Raw genomic sequence first — 21,432 nt, forward strand, 5'->3', positions numbered from 1 at the left:
TGATACTTAGGGACGTCAATAGATCTCATTGGATCCAATCAAATATACCTTTAGTACATCTGTTTTTATTTTACATTTACATTTTCATTTTAAATCCGAATCCGTAAATGATTTCACGATTTTATAGAAATTTAAGGGCTAAGGCTTTTAGCTTACTAGATTAATTAAAAATTTTAAATTTTTACTAGTTACATATCGAGCTTTTGCTTTGTTTTTGTTATTGTGATAAGGAGAATTCATCTATGTGTTTGGATTTAAAAAAGCACTATAAAATACTTTGATGACTCAAAGGGCTATGTATGTATATATTCAATCGATCTCATTTTGGGAACAGTTTTTTCACTCAATTTTTTTTTGTTCGTTTTCACATATTCTTTTTTTCGTTTTTATCCTTTTTTTTTTCATAACCATTAATCTCACCTTAAGATCAGAGGATCGCAGCTGAAGGAGGGAACCATAAAAGCAAGCTATATAAGTATGAGATGATTTAACTCATTTTCTGCATACAAAATAAAATTATTGGGTTTTTAATTGCTCTAAAATTGTTTACCATGAATTCAGCAAGGCAAAGAGGCTTTCGCCTTCCCCTTCCTCTTCCTCTTGTATTTTTTTTAATTATATATATATATACAAAAAAATGTTAAAACAAGGGGATGAGTGGAAAGAATGTGATTGGTGGCCTTGTTCTTTGCATGCTTCTCAGTGTGGCCGCAACCGGTGAACCGACGGTAAGAAGGGAAGTGTGCAGAAAGTTCCGGAAAATACAAAAAAGTGATGGTCCTCTAGTGAAATAACAAAAAAAAAACATACCGTTCTTCCGCTCGTAGAACGCTCTGGAGAGGTCCTTATTCCTTTATATAAGGACTCCTCCCTTCACCTTCTTCCCCACAAGGAAGGAAGTCGAGAAAAGCACACCAACTAGAGAGAAAGCTCTGCAACCTCGTCGATTGTTTTCTTGATACCACTCGCCCTCCCCTTCTTGCTTGCTTTGTGGGTGAAGAAAAAGAGAATGTCGATCATCCCGAGCTTCTTTGGACGGCGCAGCAACGTCTTCGACCCTTTCTCACTCGACGTCTGGGATCCCTTCGAGGGCTTCCCGTTCAACACCCGCTCCCTGGTAGGCGGCGGCGAGGCCTCCGCTTTCGTCAGCACTAAGGTCGACTGGAAGGAGACGCCCGAGGCGCACGTCTTCAAGGCCGATCTCCCGGGCCTGAAGAAAGATGACGTGAAGGTCGAGATCGATGACGGCCGCGTGCTTCAGATCAGCGGCGAGAGGTGCGAGGAGGCTGAGGAGAAGAGCGATCAGTGGCACTGCGTCGAGCGCAGCCGGGGCAGGTTCCTGCGCCGATTCCAGCTGCCGGAGAACGCCCGGGTGGATAAAGTGAAGGCGACGATGGAGAACGGCGTGCTGACGGTGACTGTGCCGAAGCAGGAGGTCAAGAAGCCTAAAGTCAAGGCAATTAAAATCTCTGGTTGAGCATAATATCTCCATCTCTGAATATGTTATGTGGTCATCGCACTGCGTTTGTGTCTGGTCTAAAAAAGTATAAAATACTGTAGGTTTTCAGTTCGCGTTGTTTGCTTTCGTTTTCTGCCGTTGGTGATGCGGGATTCCTTTGTGTTTCAGTGTGGTTCTGTACGTATTGGGATGATGAATACTAATAGAATGGGATTTTAGATCTCCGTCCGTCTTCTCAGTCCCTGTATCATCATTTTCCCGTGGCATTCTGCCAAAATCGTCGATCAACAGCCTCTTATGATGAGAAAAGGAACTGCGGATGGTCGAAGACGATGGTATCGTACCTCACCTAAGTTGAAAATAATTCAGCCTTCGCTCTATCTGGTGCCATCGCTTTTTGTTAAAGTTGACAGGTGATAGAGATCTCGGCGCTTCAATTCATACTCATTCCATCTATAAACTTAGTGAGCTAATCTAACTTTACGAGCCAAGTGAATATGGTATTTTAAGCTAAGCTTGTGCTTATGCCATTTCATGAATTAAGTTAATCATGGAATTAACTTTTTGGGTCAACTTTAAGTTAATTGAACAGTCAAGCATCCAAGCATAAATAAGCTTGTTTGTGGTTGGAACAATATTGAGTTTGTGCTAGCAGAGGGTATAATCTATTAGAAGGTATAGTGTAACTTGTTGGGTTATAAGCATATAAAAAAATTGGTTAGATTAGAAACAAGTAGAAAAAACAGGTCTTTAATTTGATTGTTTTAATTCTTTGAAGTATTATGCTTTTCGAGCATTTATGGTGGAACTTGACATCACTGCTATTGTTGATGTGTTGACACAGTTTAGGGCTCTAGAAGAATCAAAGGACCTTCTTCCAGAAGGCCTTGCTCACTGAAAATGTAGTACCTTCTACTCGTGGGTGGGCTTTTACATGAAACATGTGCCCAATATTGTTAATATAATTAAAGAACTTACCTTACGTTAATAAAAAAAAATAAAACATATTTGTTTTAAACATTAACAAAAAGTTTACTATATGGTTATAGTTAATTAATATTAATATTTTAAAGATATAGTAAGTAAAGATAATAGAAAATGGTGAACTTGCAATGTTTCTCTTCAATAAAAATTGCCTTTTTGGCATATAAATTGGAGCTTTAAGTTACAAATAACCTTGAGTCAATACGCAAGGAAAATTGGACGTTGATTATAATTTTATTATAATCACTTAGCTATCGTCTATCTGATTTAATGTGATGAACAGTTAAAAGAGAAAAACATAAAGAATAGAGTGTAGGCATTATTCCAAACTTTGATGAACAGGTTTCAAAGGTTTTAACGACAAAGCCCATACTCCAATCCATAACTGTCCTTTTCAACGTGATAAGTGGCCTTGATATTTGTCTTATTTTCCCGCCCTCTCGAACGTCCCTCGATGTTTGCATGGTTTTCCCGATGGACAAGACGACAATGCTGGAATAATGCCGAAAGTTCGTGAGGGTTCGAGAAAATGTAGAAAGTTCGAGCGTTGTTGCGAAATAACAAAAGAAATGGAAGATTCGGGATTGCTCATTGCTGTTGGCCGTCGAATGCTCTCGATTCTCGAATCCTTTTCTCTCCGTCTCGATATAAGCACGTCCCCTGCAGGCTGCAGAACCTGCTCCAACAAGGATTAGATCGGAACTCCAGGTGTGAGAATCATCCCGACTTTCCCCATCAGCGTTCGGGTTCTTGCTTCGTGAACGAGAAGAAGAGAGAAGATGTCGCTTATTCCGAGCTTCTTCGGTCGACGCAGCAGCGTCCTCGATCCCTTCTCCCTCGACGTCTGGGATCCCTTCGAGGGCTTCCCGTTCGACACCCGCTCTCTGGCTGAGCCCCGCTCTTTCTTCGCTGGCGGCGAGGCGTCTGCGTTTGTCAACACTCAGATTGATTGGAAGGAGACACCCGAAGCCCATGTCTTCAAGGCCGACCTCCCGGGCCTCAAGAAAGAGGAGGTGAAGGTGGAGGTCGAGGAGGGTCGCGTGCTTCAGATCAGCGGCGAGAGGAGCAAGGAGGTGGAGGAGACGAACGATCGCTGGCACCGCGTGGAGCGTAGCCAGGGCAAGTTCCTCCGGCGATTCCGTCTGCCGGAGAACGCTAAAGTGGATCAGGTGAGGGCAGCGATGGAGAACGGCGTCCTCACTGTGACCGTGCCCAAGGAGGAGGTGAAGAAGCCGGAAGTCAAGTCAATTGAGATATCCGGCTGAGCATTTTCTCCTGGAATCTGGTTGTCTTCAAATGCGTAGTCGTTTTTCTTCTTTTGTTTGCTGTAAGGAAATACATTTTGTCTTCGTGAAATCTCCCTTCTTTTCCTTGTGTGTGCTCTGTCCGGAACTCTCCCAGTTTCAGGCTTTCAGCCTTTCAGGGTCGTCTTCCCGTGTTTCTCAGGACGTTTTGGAATGATCAATGATGAATTCTAGTAAGGAACGTTAGTTCCCTAAATTACGACCTTTCTTCAGCCGTCTTTTCTTGTTGATTCTTTGAAGTTTAGATCTCTTTTACTATAGAGTCTGCAGAAAGGAGCTTCGATGGAGAGTTTCCAATTGCAGCTGAGTGTTTGTTTTTCTCTTCGGTTCTCATCGACTTTTTACGTCTATCCTCCTCCTTCACAATTCCCTGGGTTTCCGGATTCAGGTACATCGACAAAGTAAATGTGAAACATACTTGAAAAGATTTAATAACCACACGCAAACTCTCGCTGAAAATTAAGAAGAATGCGTTGATAGACAGTGAGGAAATGGGAATCAATTTCAATAAATTCAGCGTGATTTTTTAAATTTCAATCGCAAAATAGTTGAGGGCCGGTCCAAATGCCAATTGTGCTAGTGGTTGAAGTATGAACAATTTGTCAATTTCTTCGACCATTTGTTTCGATCAGTCGATGGCTTCACCACCCCAAGCGAAAATTTTCCAATTAGGCACTCATCTCCAAAGCGCTGTGTTTTCTAATGTATCTCAGGGGCCCATTAACTCCATGTTTCTTCACAAATGAAGAATGAGGAATGGTTAGAATCATAAAATGAAAAAAAAAATGGTTAGAATCATAAAAACATGCACATTCGTTGTGCATTATCATACTTTATAGCAGTATAACGATTAATGGATCTAGCTTTCTAATGTTTTTTTAATAAACCAACCTTTAGATAAAAGCAACTCAAACGATTAACGAGTCAAAAGTAGAAAAAGCACATGAAAATTTAATGTGCATACCAATTTTATAAAACATTTCAATCAAATAGGCTTTTACTTATTGACTCATAGAATCGGATCAACCTGTTAAACCTGCAAATTTTCGGCAATTGTAGTTTACATAAATTTGAAAAAGGAAAAAAATAGTAACTCTCATTTCCCACTCCTGCTCTAGTTTTAGAAACAAATGGAATAAGTATGATTTATTGAATGAAACGAGAAAAAAACGGAACTACTTTTGCTCGAAACCAAATGCTCATACCTGCGTTATCTTGTTAACAAACAGTAGAATCCATCGAAAGGCATTTCTTCACCTTTGAATCAATGTTGTAAACGGGCTTTTTGTAGTAGCAAGTTAAAACGTGTAATTGTTATACCAATTGTTAGAATTTCAGCAAGGTGACTGCATCAGGTCGGAATGCATTTTTGTGAAGATCTAGAATTAAGCAGGCACGAGGACCAAAATGCTTCACGGTGAAAATGTTTTTATGATTTGTTTTCTCTAACTAGTTTTTTGGTGGAAGGTTGAGCTTGACAAAGAAACCTGTTTTTTTTTTTTTTTTTTCATTGATCTTTCCGTGTTCTCACCCACAACTCCATGAGCCCTCCGTCAAAGTAAGAAGTGTGCAGGGGCTGCACTCGAAAAATTCAGAAAATGGTGGACGTTTAATGAAATAACCGGAAAGCATCCGATTCTCCCGCTTTTGGAACGCTCTGGTGAGGTTCTCATTCTCCCGCTATAGTTAAAGGACGCCCGCCCTTCGCCTTCATCCCAACAAGTTGAGAAGGCACTCCCTTCAGAGAGAGGGCTCTGCAATACTGCCGGTTTGTTTCCTTGGTAGCGCTCGGCGTTCCTGTTCTTGCTTTGCAGGCGAAGAAGAAGAAGAGAGAAGAGAGAATGTCGATCATCCCGAGCTTCTTTGGGCGACGCAGCAACGTCTCCGACCCTTTCCCACTCGACGTCTGGGATCCGTTCGAGGGCTCATCCTTCAACACACGCTCCCTCATCCGGGGCGGTGAGGCCTCCGCTTTCGTTAACACTAAGATCGACTGGAAGGAGACGCCTGAGGCGCACTTCTTCAAGGCCGATCTCCCGGGTCTCAAGAAAGAGGAGGTGAAAGTCGAGAACGAGGACGGCCGCGTGCTTCAGATCAGCGGCGAGAGGTGCAAGGAGACTGAGGAGAAGGGCGATAGCTTGCACCGGGTGGAGCGCAGCCGGGGCAAGTTCCTCCGCCGATTCCAGCTGCCAGAGAACGCCCGGGTAGACAAAGTGAGGGCGGCGATCGAAAATGGCGTGCTGACGGTGACCGTGCCGAAAGTCTAAGCGGGAGGCCAAGCAGCCCGCAATTAAAATCTCCGATTGAGCGGATTTCGGGGTCCTCCGTCTCTGAATATTTAAAATGAAATGATAAAAAAAGATACTAATGATGAAAACTAAAGCCGCCTGTCTTTTTATTATTTGAGAAGAGATACTAAATAGGACTGCTTTGAAACTAAAACACTTGTCAAATAAGCATCACATATAAATAGTTTGCAATCTAATAAAAGAACATTCACGACAATAAAACTGCTAGAAGAAAACCTTTCACCACTTGGTTAAATTAAAACAAATAATTCTAAAAATGCGAAGGGTATATAGATGTGCATTTTTTTTTTATTTCCATGTATTTATAAAAAAAGTCATTTCAAGCAATCAACGTTTCAAGCGATTAACCACAAAGCCGAAAGTCCAACACCCACCAGTATTCGTGGCCTTGATATTTGCGTGGTGATCGTATCGTACCAGGCTACCAGCAACATTGACGGTAATGCTGAAAGAACGGAGAAAGTTGAGAGCGTCCGAAAAGATGGAGAACGTTCTAGCTTTGTTGACAAATAACAAAGAAATGGGAAAATATATCATTCTCGTTGGCTGTGGAACGCTCCCGAACCCTCTTCCCTCCCTCTATATATAACCAGCGTCCTCCCGTCGGCTTCACTCGAAGAAGGAAGACCAGAAAGCACTCTCCGTTCTGCAGCATTCTTCATTCCCGTTCTCGGTTTGTTCCACAAGAAGAAGAAGAAAGAGAGAAGAATGGCGCTGATTCCAAGCTTCTTCGGTCGTCGCAGCAACGTCTTCGATCCCTTCTCCCTCGATATCTGGAATCCCTTCGAGGGCTTCCCCTTCAGCACCCGCGGCGCCCTCTCTGAGCCCCGCTCTTCCTCCGGGAGCGAGGTGTCTGCGTTTGTCAACACTCAGATTGATTGGAAGGAGACGCCCGAAGCCCACGTCTTCAAGGCCGACCTCCCTGGCCTCAAGAAAGAGGAGGTGAAGGTGGAGATCGAGGAGGGCCGCGTCCTTCAGATCAGCGGCGAGAGGAGCAAGGAGTTTGAGGAGAAGAACGATCGCTGGCACCGCGTCGAGCGGAGCCAGGGCAAGTTCCTCCGCCGGTTCCGACTGCCGGAGAACGCCAAGGTGGATCAGGTGAGGGCATCGATGGAGAACGGGGTCCTCACCGTGACCGTGCCCAAGGAGGAGGTCAAGAAACCTGAAGTCAAGGCCATTGAGATCTCTGGCTGAGCAGTTTCTGTGGCCTCCGTCTTCGAATCGGTCGTTATGTCGTCTTCTCTGATGCAAGGTTACGGATCTGAAAAGAGTCTCTGTTTTGTTGGCGTCGTCTGCTGCGTCGTTCCTTGTATGGCGTCCATTGTGTAGAACTTTTGCTTGTACGTGTCTTACGTCGGGTTTGTTCTTTTCGGTGTGACAGATGCATATGGCAATGAATCTCTAGTTCTCTATTCATCTTCCTCTCCAAATCTTGACCTTGCTTCCTTTTCTTTAGCTCTTTCTTCTCAATTGGTGTTGAAACTCGGATGTCGTCTACAAGTAAAAACCCCACCAGAGATTGCTAGAAGGAAACTATAAGAAAACTTGTGATTCATCAAGCAGAAGGCTTAAAACATGGCGTCATTTGAGTCCAAGAAAAGTCTCCTATATACGTTTGTGAGCGGTCCTCTATTTCATGGTTGTTTAAGTAAAAAATATAACTCACAGAAAAATAAAATAAAAATAAGAGGGGTGAAGAGATAGTTGAATCACCTAGCCGTGTAGAAGAAGGATGATACCGCAAATGATAAAATAGACATCTTCCTGCACAAGAAAAGCCACAAACTCTCACAAAGAGCATGTGTTTTTGAAAATACTATTGAAATGAGCCATAACCTTCAGACAGGATTCCAGCAGATAAATAAATGGAAGGACAGAATAAGAAAATAAGACGAATAGAGGGTATATATGAAAGACTACTAACAATGAAATTCTAGACAGAAACAATAACACTAATAAGAAAAAGCAAAAAGTAAAAAGGTGGATCCGAAACTCAGTTACGGCGAGATATATGAGACACTAGTTAGTTAAATTGATGTCAATGCACTGCAAGTGGTCAAAATTGTTGATATAGCCAGTAAAAAGAAGCCAAACAAAAACAATAACACAAAAAAAATGATCAGGAGACCAAAAGAACCGAGGTGGGAGCGATGCCATAGAATAACTAAAGGAAGTTAAGTAGTTGCTATGTATAATTTCATGAGTGCTCGTGGATAAATTTTCATTCTAGGCTCTCTTACCCAAAAAAAACCAGAAATTAGTGACTTTTTAGAGGTCCCCACCCAGCATCATAGACATGGACATATGTAACTTCTACAAATATCCGTCTACAGCGAGAGTAGCGTCGAAGCTGCATGTATATCGAGTTGGTACCCCTTCTTGATGCAGTCGATGCACCTCAGTCTTAGAACTACAAGCAATTAGATCTAAGGCGACTGATGAGAGATGTGCTTCATTTATTGAATATTTCAATGTGAAACTCAATGTTTTATAAATCTGTTCAAATATTTAGGACAAATACATTTTAAACTGTGGTAGTATTGCTGTTACCAAATGCCCCTTTTCCATCCAGCTGCAAGAGATCGATTTAAATTTGACAAAGCTAAACTGCCAATGACCAAGGTTGGATCAATTTGAAGTTCAATATGGCGACGTTGGATGTCACAAAGATAAAAAATTTTGAGATGATATGGGGATCCTGATCAGGATCAAACATAATTATAAGCAAATTCGAACGTGACACGATTGCAGAAATAATCTCTTTCCCTCTCTCTTTCCTAGAACTTTGGTGAATTTTATTTGCAGAAATAATCTCTCCCCCTCTCTCTTTCCTAGAACCTTGGCGAATTTTATTTACATGGCAAGTCTGACGCGATTTCACTGCATGACCTTGGATTCTGGTAAGTTTGAACCACGCCACCACGGACGTGCCTTTGAGGAACGTAACGGAATCAATCCCAAGGCACCATTTGGTGACAGTAATATAATAATGTTACTTATTTATCTATTTAATAAATTGAGGTAAAACCACAAAACAATTTTAAAAATATTTGATGAGTTTCTTCGTTGATACATGAAATGAAACAGTAACATATTGTTATAATGAAGGGTAAAAGTTATTTATTTTTCTAGTTCGATACATGAAACAGGAACATATTGATTGATAGATGTAAAAATTTTAGTTTAATATATAAAGTTTGAAAAATTTTATTTTGACTCATGTTAAAAATTTTAAAACACTTATAGTTAAATATGATTTCATAATAAATGTTAAATCTTAAGCTTAAGCTCTTAATGGATCTTTCAATGCTGTAAAGATGCCTGCATTAGCGTGTATCGGCTGTTTAGACCGAATCATAACAACCTATAGCAATCGTTACACCGTACCGGCGACCGTCGCGTTCGGCCCGGGTAGTGGTACCGTTATTTATTTCGCCTTAGTTTATGCGGAGAGGTCATGCGTTCTGCCCAAAAGAAGAGAGGCGTGCGTGACCAGCTCCTCCGTTGTTGGGCCCTTTGAGTTTGGGCCTCCCCTCAGGAGAGTGGCTGCGTAGGACGCGCGCCCTCAAGTTTATCAAATAAGTCCGGCTGTTTAGGAAACGGCGACTCTCGATGGAACAGGAAGGACGCAGAAAGTTGCGGACTGTTTGAGAAAGTTCTGGACTGTTTGAGAAATGCGGAAACTTCTCGAGGAATAACGAAATAACATAAACGGAGTGGGAGAAATAGGAAAATGTCTCGTTCCGGACGTGGCTTAGAACATTCTGGAGCTTTTCCCTTCCTGTATATATAGACGCCTCAATCCTTTCCTTTCGATCAGACAACGAAGATCAGAAAACCATTCCAGCAGCTGAGAGAGTTCCGCAGCTGTACCGATATCATTTTTGACAACGCTCCGCTCGTTCCGAGCTCCCGTTTTTGCCTCGTGAAAGAAGAAGGGGTATAGGAGAGAATGTCGCTCATTCCGCGCTTTTTCGGACGACGCAGCAATGACTTCGATCCTTTCTCGCTCGATGTCTGGGATCCCTTCGAGGGCTTCCCTCGCTCCCTTGCCGATCCCCGTTCTTTCTTCCGCGGCGGCGAGTCCTCTGCATTCGTCAACACTCAAATCGATTGGAAGGAGACGCCCGAAGCCCACGTCTTTAAGGCCGACCTTCCGGGCCTCAAGAAGGAGGAGGTGAAGGTGGAGATAGAGGAGGGCGGCGTCCTTCAGATCAGCGGCGAGAGGAGCAAGGAGGTCGAGGAGAAGAACGATCACTGGCACCGCGTCGAGCGTAGCCAGGGCAAGTTCCTCCGTCGGTTCCGGCTGCCGGAGAACGCTAAGGTGGATCAGGTGAGGGCAGCGATGGAGAACGGCGTCCTCACCGTGACCGTGCCGAAGGAGGAGGTCAAGAAGCTGGAAGTCAAGTCGATCGAGATCTCCGGCTGAGCGTTTATCTTCATCGTCTTCATCCGGGTGTGCATTTTCCTGGGTCGGTTGCGGACTGTAGGGTCCTGTGGATGTACGCGAATATGTTGCTTGGCGTTTGTAGAATCCGTCTTTTTCTTCCCTCCCTTGTGTGTGTTGTGATTGAAGGTCTTTCTGTGTATGCCGTTGATGTTTCGGAATGACGAATGCTAATAAACAATGGGATCCTTGTTTCTTTAAAACTCTGCTGTCTGCCTTCGTCAATGGCTTCCAAGGATGGGTCCGGATGACAGCCTCTCCTCGCGTTGACATACAATAGAACATGCATTTGACATACAACAGAACATGCATATCGGGCATCTGAACATTGGTGATGGAACACTCCTCGCGGGAAAGCTCTTCCAAATGGGCGAAAGTTCGCGGGAAGAAATCCCGTTTAGTCGTGCATTTTCTTTCCCCAGAAAGCCTATTCTAAATCATTAATTCAATAACACGCTTGTTTGAATCGTAAAAAATGATTAAAACGGTGGATTCTTTTATAGCTAAGAAGCACCCTTTCTCTCGCTTTTATCCCCTGTGAATGGAAATTCATTTTTTGCCCAATTTTTTTGCGTATAATCGCCAAGAAAGGATGACATTTTGCAATTCTTTAATAATTTATACACTTTGCTCGTAAATTATCAAATAAAAGCGTGACGGGAATTTCTGTTGCGCTGATAAACTAATAAAAGTATTAGTCAAAAAATAAAAATATAAATTAGTGATAAAACAAAATGTTGAGAAAAATGGCGGTAGAATGTCACTTTACGCCTTTATTTGATAATTTCGACGAAAAACGGCATTTTATAAAAAGATTGAGAAAAACGACTCTATCTTACAACTATAAGCAAAAGGCGGTCAGTGAAAGACCCGCCAGCGCTGGTCTTCGCCGAGTGGATGTAAGGGCTCGCTGGATCTGCTTCTTGGCCCGTGCCTTTTTCGCCCTCTTCTTGTTCCTCCCTCTCGGATCCCACGCGAAGCAGATCGGGCGTTCTCTTTCCTCAGGGAGGAGGATTCTCGATTTCTTCTTCGATCGCAGGACCTGGTTCGGTCGGTTTACTGGAATCTTAATGCGTCTCGCGGCCGATCTCCGTATCATCACAGTTAGGATCTCCATAGATCAGTTTGATCTGCAATCAGAGAGGCAATGATCGTTTAGCGATGTTCGATTCTGGGAATTCCGGCGACAGAGTTGAGGAATTTACGAGGGGGTGTTGTTACGTGAGTATCCGCCGAGTCGCCGCGGAAAGCAGGTGCTGCAGCAACTGCCGATGATTCGGTTGAGGTGATTCCGGGGGTTTGCAGCTGGCTTTCGCTTCCTTCTCCTTTTCTGTGGGATTGAGATATGATGAATTACTAAAGGGTTGCGAATAGCGTGCTTGACGCAAGATGGATCTGTCTAAGGTTGGAGAGAGGCTTCTTACCTCAGTTAAATCCGCGAGGTCTTTGGGGCTTCTTCCGTTTCAGTCGGATCGTCCGGAGGTAGGCCGTCTCTTTATGTTGATTATCTTTCTTGTCTGTGGAAGTGAATGGCAGGAAAATCTGCGGATATTGGCCATGTATGCAGCGGCTTAAACGACAATGATGGCAAACATATGGAGAAGTAGCTTTGAGGTGTAGGTGGAATCTATGCGGTAGGAACATACTGGTGTAGGTAGAGTTAGTAATGGGTTGGTCTCGAAATGGTGGAGATCGCGGGGTCTCTTTGAGGCTCTAAATTTTGGGAAGGGACGGAGGTTTAACAATATCCTAAAAAGAGTCCTGGCTATACCTTTCTCTTCAATGCATTTGTGCTTGCTGAGTTGAGACATTTATCTGTATAGTCCTAAAAAGAATTCCGCTGTGAAATTTTAGAAGGCACTGTTGTCTGTGTTGTTGAGTTTTTTTTTTTTTTTTTTTTGGTTAGTTCTTAGTTCTCAAGGGCAACGCAAAAGAGGATTTGACTTTTGCTGCATCCATGTGCTATTTTCTCAATATCTTACTCGTTCCTGCTTTATATAATTGGCAGAAACTGAAAGCTTGAGATGCTTTAAACCTCTAAGCACGAAACCGCAACAGGTCTCCCAGCCATCTGGGCTGTTCACTTGGTCGTCAATGTGCTTTCATCAGTACATTGACAATCCTGGCTCCAATATTTGGAGTCCCCAGATTGCTTGGCGATTCAAATGGGTGGCAAATCGATCTCAATCAGCTACGTGCCTGATGCTACCTATTTATAGTTTTTCTGGACCTGTTTAGCTAACGGCAGTCATCTGTACTTCCTGGGTGCAGCTTTGGTAGTAATGCTCTTAGACAACACATTCTCATATCACCAATGCAGCTCCATTCATAAATTCTTAAAGATATTATGCATCGTATCTCCTGAGCCTGTCAGCACCTTCAATGATTTATCTGAAATTGAATTGTCCATTTACGATTTGGTTTGACCCTGATGATGTTGGAGATTCTATCATTCTGTAGGTTCCTGTACGGGCAGCAACAGCAGCAGCCATTGCTCGCGCTCTTTCAAGTCTTCCACCTCATCAGCGACTAAGTCTTCCATTACATTCAGGGGATCTCGTATCAATATATGGAGTCAAACATCAAGATCAACCGGTTGAAGAATTAGAGGAAGATTTTTATGAAGAGGTTATCCCAAGCTTAGGCTTCTTAAGATTCATTCTATAATTTGAAATATATGTGAAAAAGATTCATTCTATAATTTGAAATATATGTGAAAATCTTTCTCCACTTTTTTGTTATATTATCAGTTCAATATCATGTTTACTTCCACTTTTCTTGCCTTGATGTGAAGTGACTAGTTGTTTTACCACATTGTCTTGGTGCATAGTGTTGGGCAATTGGCTACTCCATTTTGACAAGAATATCCCCTTAAATGGAGAAATATATCTGACTTCTTGGTGAATAATAATTGATTGGATGCAGATTGTTTGTTCATGATTATGACAGCTAGTATTCCATATCAGTTCCGTGTTGACTACTTAAAAGGATTCTTGTAAAGAATTTCGTCAATTCATATTGTCATGTTTTTATAAATTTTTTTACCAATTTTATACTTTATATGTAGTTACTGCTTGAGCAATAGCATGTAATATATGTATGGTTTGTAATGTGTGCCTGCAGTAGCGCTACTATCTGGTCAAAAATAATTTAAGAACCTATACACAATCATCTCAGCAATGTGGATTCCAGATTTTTTTACTGTTAGATTGTCTTATTTTTCCAATGTAGGAATTTGTAGTCTTTTCAATGCAATTTGCATCATGCTTTGATCTGAAGTTCATGGTGGAGTTATTTTGCTTCCCAGAAGATTCAAAAGTCATGCTTGCTGGGTTTAAGCTGCGCAAGAACAAAATATGGAGTCAAAATCAGGAAGTGCCACCTAGTTGCTGGTTGGCTGACTGGTCTTGGTGACCTAGTTGTTATGTGCTTCATTGTTAAGTGTGAAAATGCATTGTCAATATATTCTTATGTAATTTGTACCCAATACTTTATACAAAAATGAGCACCAGATTGAGGGCATATACATTTGGTACTCTTTGACTGCCTTAATTTTCTTCCAAGCTGGTATTAGTTGAAACTTGAAAGAACACTTGATCGTCAATTTGTGCAGATTGTGTAGTTTTTCTAATTTTTCATTGAGAGGTAGAAGAATTTGCACATGAAACTGATTCTGTTACCTATTTTCTTTATATGATTTTTGATGTGCGTGCTTATAGAAGATAGCGTACTTTAGATTTTTTGATTTCTTACAAAACTTTGCTACTGGTTATGTGCATTTAGGACTTTGATCCTGTGAGGCATATGCTTGAACATATTCCATCAGATGAAAACGATGCAAGTTATTTTGAGAGAAAGGTAATGTTGAGCTTGGTACTTTCCTTGTTTTTATCCCTTAGCTTTTTTCTTGCTTAGTTGTTTTTGTTCGTGACAAAGTTAGTGTAATTTTCCAATGAAAACCTAAGCACACTGTCTGTAGAGTGTAGACTCCCATGCAACATCAGAAAGGGCTATGAAATGAGACACAAGATAATTGTAATTAGATCTGTATATGTATAGATATCCGGAATATATTGATAGCAGTAGCATTCACTACCAATCTAGTAGATACGTGGCTATTTTAAATGATTCTTATCTATATGATGTTATAACTTGAGACTTTAGCTTGTTGAATATGGTCAAGTACCAAGTATTTTGAGCAAGCCAGCTGGCACATCCCTCGTTTCATTTTTCCTTTTCTCCTGTTCTTTAGGATGTCAATGAAAATAATTTGGATACTTGTAACCTGCTGGTATTGGACTTTTAACAATATCACACTCGCTTGCTGTATCTCATTAATATATGAACAAGACAATATGTTTATACCACTTTTGCCCACTGATATTAGTGCTGGTTCCCATATGCAGGCAGCATTGAGGTTAGCTCAATTGGATGTTATAGCAGAGCGTTTATCTCACCATGTTATGGAGCACCATGAACAAATGGGTATTGTTCTTGTTCATGTTATGGTTTTTTGCTTTACTAATATAGTGCTGGTGTTGGCCTTGTCTTAAATGATCATTGAATGTTGTCAGATGGTCCAGAATGAATGGCTTCAGAAATTATCACTTGTACTTCCATAAATCCATGGTTCATTGTATTGCATAGCCAGCTAAATCTATGGATGGCACAAAACCAAGTGCTGGGTCTTCTATTTGACAGTAAAAGGAGAAGAAATTTTTAAGGCTGGCTCCATGTTTCTTGTTCTACAAATAACAAAGCAAAATGATATGAATAACTGGTTGACACATAACTGGTAGCATGTTCATTGGTGACATGATGAGACGGTTCACCATATATTGATCCAATGCTAGTTAGACTTCTATTTTCTTGCTCAATAAGCATGGTAGTAATATAGCTGACTAACTTTTCTTTGAACTGGGGTTGAACACTGAAACTGCATCTAGAGTTTGTTTCTGAAATAGTCCTGTCTCAGTTTGGGACAAGGACCCAATCACAGGTGGTAAAAGAACTAAGAAATAGACCGAACCTTCTTTTTACGAGAGGTGATAGATAGGCTAAACCTATATGGAACCTTGGAAGCAAACACTTCCAACCTTAAGGAGGAGCCATCATTTGGGGAAAAGGAAGACTAACTTCCTTCCATATATTCAATCCTTTCCTCAGTTTAAATAGATTGATTTGTGTGTGTGTGTGTGTGTGTGGGTGTGGGGTGGGGGGGGGGGGGGGCACCTGCTAGCGATAAGAATACCTAAATTTCTCAAGAACATTTTTAAATATGTTTTAAATTTTTTGGGGCCTCTTTTAACATTTTAGTAGCATTTTCTTAGCTTTATCAATGTATTTTGTAAGAAAATTAATAAAAATCATAATTTTATATTTTTCTCTAGTACTTCTTATATATTTTTTATTTTCAGAATCCTGGATATCCCCTCCCCCCAAAACTCAACAACGAAAAAACACTTTCTGCCTAGTACCTCCAAAATCCCCACGGTAAAAGTCCCAGGATATCTTTTTGTTAGTCTCTGTTTGGGACAAAAACCCAATTACAGGTGGTAAAAGAACTAAGAAATAGACCAAACCTTATTTTTATGAGAGGTGATAGATAGGCTAAACCTATATGGAACCTTGGAAGCAAACACTTCCAATCTAAAGGAGTCATCACTTGGGAAAAAGGAAGACTGACTTCCTTCCATAAATTCAATCCTTTCTTCAGTTTAAATAGATTGATTTGTGTGTGTGTCTGTGTATTTTTTTTTTTTTGGGAGGGGTGGTGGGGCGCCCAGTGGCGATAAGTGTACCTAAATTTCTCAAGAGCATTTTTAAATATGTTTTAAATTTTTTGGGGCCTCTAATAACATTTTAGTAGCATTTTCTTAGCTTTATCAGTGTATTTTGTAAGAAAATGAATAAAAATCATAATTTTATAATTTTCTCTAGTACTTATTATGTACTTTTTATTTTCTGAATTCTGGATATCTCCTTCCCCCCACAACCCAACAACGAAAGAACCCTTTCTGCCTAGTACCTCCAAAATCTCCACCATATAAGCCCAAGGATATTTTTCTGTGACAATTACATATATGTAAGTATATGCAGGGCGGGTTGGGGGTGCCTGGTTCGGTGGTGGTGCGGTGGGGGAGAGACTGACTTCTATTTGTGCTTGAACTTGACAAGATCTTAAGGTTATATTACTAGGCTCAGCTCTTAACCATATTCACAAATAACATTGATATTGAGAATGTGGTGATAACTGATAATACATCACAGTGTTTTTGAAAATACTGCGAAAATGAAATTATTTCAACATTATTGTGAGTTCTATGTCTCAAAAAACTGGTATCTAGACTGAAAAATTATTTCCAATATGGTTGTTATTAGCTATCCATCATTTGTTTTCATGAGAATCCTCCTGCAGCAGAGAGGAAAACTGGAAAAAAATGAAGAACAGAAGTAAGGAACAAAGCAAAGAAAGAAACGAAGAAGATGGTCCAAGGAAGAAAAAAAAGAAATAAAGGATTGAAGCAAGAGTAAAGAAGAAATAGCAGGGAGGATGAAAGGAAAGAAAGCAAGGAAAAAAGGAAGAAAAGAAGGAAAAAGGAAAACAAAAGAAAAGGAAGAAAGTAGGAAAAAAGGAAGAAGGATTGATTGGAAATCATTGATTGGTAAAAACTACCAATGGTAGCTTCTTAGATAAATTCCCTTGAATGGTATTTATAACATCTTCACTTGTAAATTACAGAAAATAGGTTTTAGCTGTTAAGTGTGTTACAGATGAGGTATCTGATGGTGGACACTCTGTATATTAGACATTGAAGAGCGTTGCACATGCAACATCAAATATCTGCACATATTAGAAAGAAATGAAGTGGAATGAAGTGTCAAAGGGTGTTGATGTTCAAAAGTGTTGGGGCCTAACACTTTTGCTCTCTAAATCTGTGAGGTAATTTAGGGTCTTATTAATTGTAAGAGTTCTAATCTATGATGTCAACTTGATCTTTGCACTTTTGATCAATTGAAATTTGAATCAGATGAAGGTTTGGTGTCTTTCTCACGACAAGAGTGCATCGTCGTTCCTTGCATTTGCTTTCTTTCTTTTGCTTAATAGTGAGCATAGACAACATAACTAATAACATGACTCATTTTCAAGGAGCAAGTTGAGTGTCTTTATCTCCTCCTTAGAAGCCCATGTAGGCTTACACACATTGAAGAATAAAAGATTTGCTTGATTTGAACTAAAGGAAGCCAAGAGGAGTAAAGGGTGCTACTTTTTGTGACAACTTGTCTGATAATTATTATGTGAAAAATGTTTCCTTATGGAAGAGAGTGACAGATGCTTGTGCTACATTAGTTTTTTAAAAAGTATTCTCTTGGTTGTAGAATGTTGCCAAATGTTTTTATATGCCAACCAGCTGTTTCATTCATTGGTTATTCTTCTGGTCTAATATGTATTTATTATTCTTAGTGAAGGGAATGCAGTTAGTAATGGAAGTCGAGCATGATTTGAAGATTGCAAACGTCATATGCATGGTAGGTAAGATTTTTTATGTTTAGATGTTTCTGGTTGTTATTGCTTGAAAAGAATGTATGATTTCAATAATTTCTCAATAGATTTGCAAGAATGTGCATTTTTGCTTTCGGTGGTTATGGATGTCCCAAGTTATTGGCTTATTGCTAATGTTGAACTCTCTCTCATATTTGCTATGGACCATTATAAATGCAATCTAGTTGGGATTTTGTAACCAAAGTTTTGTTCCAATTTGGTCGGTAGATGTGTTCAGCATGACCAAGAACTGACAGATCAACCAACTATTTGTGTTTTTTGACCAAAAGAATATTTTTTTTTCAAGCCTATGAAATTTGATTCATTTTCAGCCATTGATTTTTGGATCACCCAAAAAACCTTGGTCTACATTAGTTTTTGGTATTCAAAAAGCTGATGTCCACTAAGAAAGTTCTAGAGATCACATTTGTAGGATTGGACTCACATCAAAAAAGAAAATGAAAAATTCCAACTTGACAAAAACGAAACGCATAACCTATATATTTATATCATGTATGTCAGTATATGAAATTTGCATCATAGTTGAAAATTAGAGCTGACCAATTCTTTGTTTGAACCATGCTTGATAGCTAATTCCGGTATCAAGGATCTAATCCCTTTTTTTTCACTATAGAATGGTCGCAGACATGTTAGATCCTCAATGCATGAAGTCTCGAGAGACCTTGTGGTCACTTCTAGCGCCAAAAAGAAGCAAGCTCTCTTGGTATGTATAATTTTCAGTAGCTAATTTTGCAAATTTTACTTTGTGTACCATATGCATTAATTTGCTGGATGATATCCAATCTTGCACTTATTTATTTCATTTTTCTCTCTGGAATATACATGTGCATCAGTGTATGGTGTTTTGTATAATTAGCTTCCTTATAAATTTGTGCATGAGATGGTCACAAACCTCTGCACATCTGGATCCTTATTTAGACTTTTGGTTCCAAGTCTAATGTGAGACATATGACTGTACTAAGAGTATAATAGATTAACAGTATTAGCACCTGAAACTCAAATGCAGACGGTCTATGTAAAATGACATTAGTTGGTGCTTCATTCTCATGCTTGCAGAATGGCAAAACATATGGTAGTTATTGAAATTAGGATGTTCTGAGACAAACATATCCAATGCCAATTAGTTGCAGTTACATTCCTGTTGTTGTGCTAAATTGGTGATACATATGAGCTATGTTAAAGTGTTAGGTGGAGCCTAGGCTATGACTGAAGCTTAGAGCCTAGACAAGCCTAGGCTGCACTTGCCACTTCAAGCAGTAGAAAAAGAGACAAACATAAAAACTAGTTTGTCTGAACTTCTTGACAGAATTCTATCTGAGCCAGTATATGACTAACTAGTTTTGCCTGTCTATACTAGGTGACTAAAATACATTGAATTTGTGCAGCATTCTATGAGATACTTGGAATACAAAAATATCACATACTCTTTACTTGTGGACTGTCCTATAAATTTTATACTACATATATTTCTTTTAACAATATGTCTTCTTGTTCTAATTTTAATTGATAGTTTGAAACAGTGATGTCTCAGACACACACAAACATGTATATCTGTGTGGATGTGTGGAGATAGACTTTGTTAGACTGTCCTTTTCTGACAACCCACAAATCGGGAAAAAAGTGGACCTCTGTGGTTTCAGTTAGAAGTCCTTGGCTGATGTTACTTTTCCATCTGTGCTGTGAGTATCTGTTGCTTGGTTCATCTTTCTTGTGGGTTCTCTGGTGGCTCATTTCTGTTCAAACTGCTTTCTTGATGAACTGGTTATCTGTTTGTTTGCATAGATGTGGTGATATATGAAAAGTTTACTTTGAAGAGTTCTAATATTTTCATGCTCAGCTTTCCGGTTCAGATTTCAATATTCTTTTTGTAAATCGAGGTGGCTCCCCTTTGATTTACCAAATAGTTGTATATATCTGCTCCTGACTTTACAACCATTTGATCATTGAATTTTTGGTTGATATGAGTCAATATGATTTCATGTGCATAATGGAGAAATGATTTTGACAGCCTTGGATGCTAATTTTCAATTTTACAGATGAATGAGCTCTCCTTTCTTCTCTCCCCCTTCTCTCCCTACCAGTGACAGATGCAATTTGTAATTGAACTTTGGAACATGCAGGACCTGCTTCCTGTCCTAACACAACTTCGGCATGCTCTTGATATGCAAGTGGATCTTGACACTCATGTTGAGAATGGAAATTACGTGAGGGTGAGTTTTCACAGTGTTTTCTACTCAGTCTGAGTGTATTAGGTGGCACTTGCTCTTGCGGCAGAATATTTTATTGCATGGTTGAACAACAGTTTTAAAGAACTGTTTTTTCTGTTAAATATGCATTGCAATTCATTGCTGTGTTCTGTTTTATAGGCATTTCAGGTGCTTTCCGAGTATCTACAGGTTCTTGATGGCTTCTCAGATCTTTCAGCTGTGCAAGAAATGATCCATGGAGCTGAGGTGATTTTTTCCCAATTAATATTGAAACTGATGGAAATTTATTCAAGGCAATTGATATTTGTAATCAATCTCGATATCTTCTTATTCTTGCAAATCATGTTGTTGGGCACACAGCTTTTATGCTTCATGACTTTCCGAGCTAAGGGTTTTCTTTCTCCTCTTTTTTTCCCCTCTCCCAAATGAAGGTGTGGCTGGAGAAGGCACTTCAGAAGCTTGATTCACAGTTATTAAGTGTTTGCCAGGAGTTTAAAGAAAAGGACTATGTGAATGTAGGTGAATTTATCCTGTTTTGCAACTTTTTGCATTTTTGTTTCTAAATTGGAAAACATGCTTTTGTTCTTCTTTGGCTTGTTACTATTTTTTTGAATAATATCAAATGTGGATTTTATTAACAATGTCCAATATGTCAACATTTTGCACTGAGTTGGACACAAAATTGGCAGATTACCCTTCTTTTGTCACTGTTTCCTGCTATGGATATAAATCTTTCTCTTCTGCACTGTTAACACCTTGCTGAATAAATTTGTAATTCAAAAAATGTTTCATGATGGTAGGAGTCCTTCTAGACTGTCTACCTATTTTATTAGTAATTCTATCATGAGTACAAGGGCATAAAATCCTGCTTATTTTGCCTGTCTGCTGAACCTTGGCCAACCTTAACTAATGTGAACCGGTATCTGGACTAGAGGCTTACTGAGTGCTTAGGCTTTTATATGCTATCTCAATGCTGTAGCTTTAGAATCTCTAACTTTATGGCCTTTGGTAGATATTTTTTATGCTTTTCAGTCTGTCTTCCATCCAGCTAATAAAAAGCCTAATGCCATTGTGAGACTTCATAGATATATATGAAATATGTTGCAGCCTCAGGTTTGCCTTCTGAATGCATCATCTTACAATTAAGCATATCAAGAA

At 40.0% G+C, this 21,432-nt stretch overlaps 5 protein-coding genes and 1 pseudogene across 8 annotated transcripts in view; all 6 read left to right on the forward strand.

Moving 5' to 3' along the window:
- Positions 1-908: 908 nt before the first annotated feature.
- On the forward strand, positions 909-1,651 carry LOC116252209 (18.2 kDa class I heat shock protein-like). Its single transcript, XM_031626329.1, has one exon. The coding sequence runs from the start codon at positions 1,010-1,012 to the stop codon at positions 1,475-1,477; it is 468 nt and encodes a 155-aa protein (XP_031482189.1). The 5' UTR covers positions 909-1,009; the 3' UTR covers positions 1,478-1,651.
- Positions 1,652-3,077: 1,426 nt separating this feature from the next.
- Positions 3,078-3,813, forward strand: LOC116252175 (17.8 kDa class I heat shock protein-like). The gene has a single exon (XM_031626280.2). It carries the CDS (start codon positions 3,223-3,225, stop codon positions 3,706-3,708), a length of 486 nt encoding a protein of 161 aa, XP_031482140.1. The 5' UTR covers positions 3,078-3,222; the 3' UTR covers positions 3,709-3,813.
- A 1,669-nt stretch (positions 3,814-5,482) lies between these two features.
- Positions 5,483-6,203, forward strand: LOC116252882 (17.8 kDa class I heat shock protein-like; annotated as a pseudogene).
- A 245-nt stretch (positions 6,204-6,448) lies between these two features.
- Positions 6,449-7,426, forward strand: LOC116252644 (17.8 kDa class I heat shock protein-like). The gene has a single exon (XM_031627054.2). It carries the CDS (start codon positions 6,765-6,767, stop codon positions 7,248-7,250), a length of 486 nt encoding a protein of 161 aa, XP_031482914.1. The 5' UTR covers positions 6,449-6,764; the 3' UTR covers positions 7,251-7,426.
- Positions 7,427-9,866: 2,440 nt separating this feature from the next.
- On the forward strand, positions 9,867-10,706 carry LOC116252645 (17.8 kDa class I heat shock protein-like). The gene has a single exon (XM_031627055.2). It carries the CDS (start codon positions 10,009-10,011, stop codon positions 10,483-10,485), a length of 477 nt encoding a protein of 158 aa, XP_031482915.1. The 5' UTR covers positions 9,867-10,008; the 3' UTR covers positions 10,486-10,706.
- Positions 10,707-11,370: 664 nt separating this feature from the next.
- Positions 11,371-21,432, forward strand: part of LOC116252643 (uncharacterized) — a 29,417-nt gene continuing 19,355 nt past the window's right edge. For 3 of the 4 annotated variants that reach the window (XR_007573020.1, XM_031627051.2, XM_031627052.2), the window contains exons 1-9: positions 11,371-11,985; positions 12,964-13,131; positions 14,287-14,361; positions 14,910-14,988; positions 17,969-18,033; positions 18,681-18,770; positions 20,188-20,277; positions 20,434-20,520; positions 20,706-20,789. Coding sequence is in view for 3 of the 4 variants with exons in the window: in XM_031627051.2 (XP_031482911.1) it covers positions 11,893-11,985; positions 12,964-13,131; positions 14,287-14,361; positions 14,910-14,988; positions 17,969-18,033; positions 18,681-18,770; positions 20,188-20,277; positions 20,434-20,520; positions 20,706-20,789 (831 nt within the window). In the remaining variant the exon portion in view is untranslated. Of the gene's footprint in view, positions 11,986-12,963; positions 13,132-14,286; positions 14,362-14,909; positions 14,989-17,968; positions 18,038-18,680; positions 18,771-20,187; positions 20,278-20,433; positions 20,521-20,705; positions 20,790-21,432 lie in introns of those variants that run through there. The other variant, XM_031627053.1, reaches the window with a different exon arrangement.

Source organism: Nymphaea colorata, chromosome 4 (genome assembly GCF_008831285.2).
Source record: "Nymphaea colorata isolate Beijing-Zhang1983 chromosome 4, ASM883128v2, whole genome shotgun sequence".
Classification (NCBI taxonomy): Eukaryota; Viridiplantae; Streptophyta; class Magnoliopsida; order Nymphaeales; family Nymphaeaceae; genus Nymphaea; species Nymphaea colorata.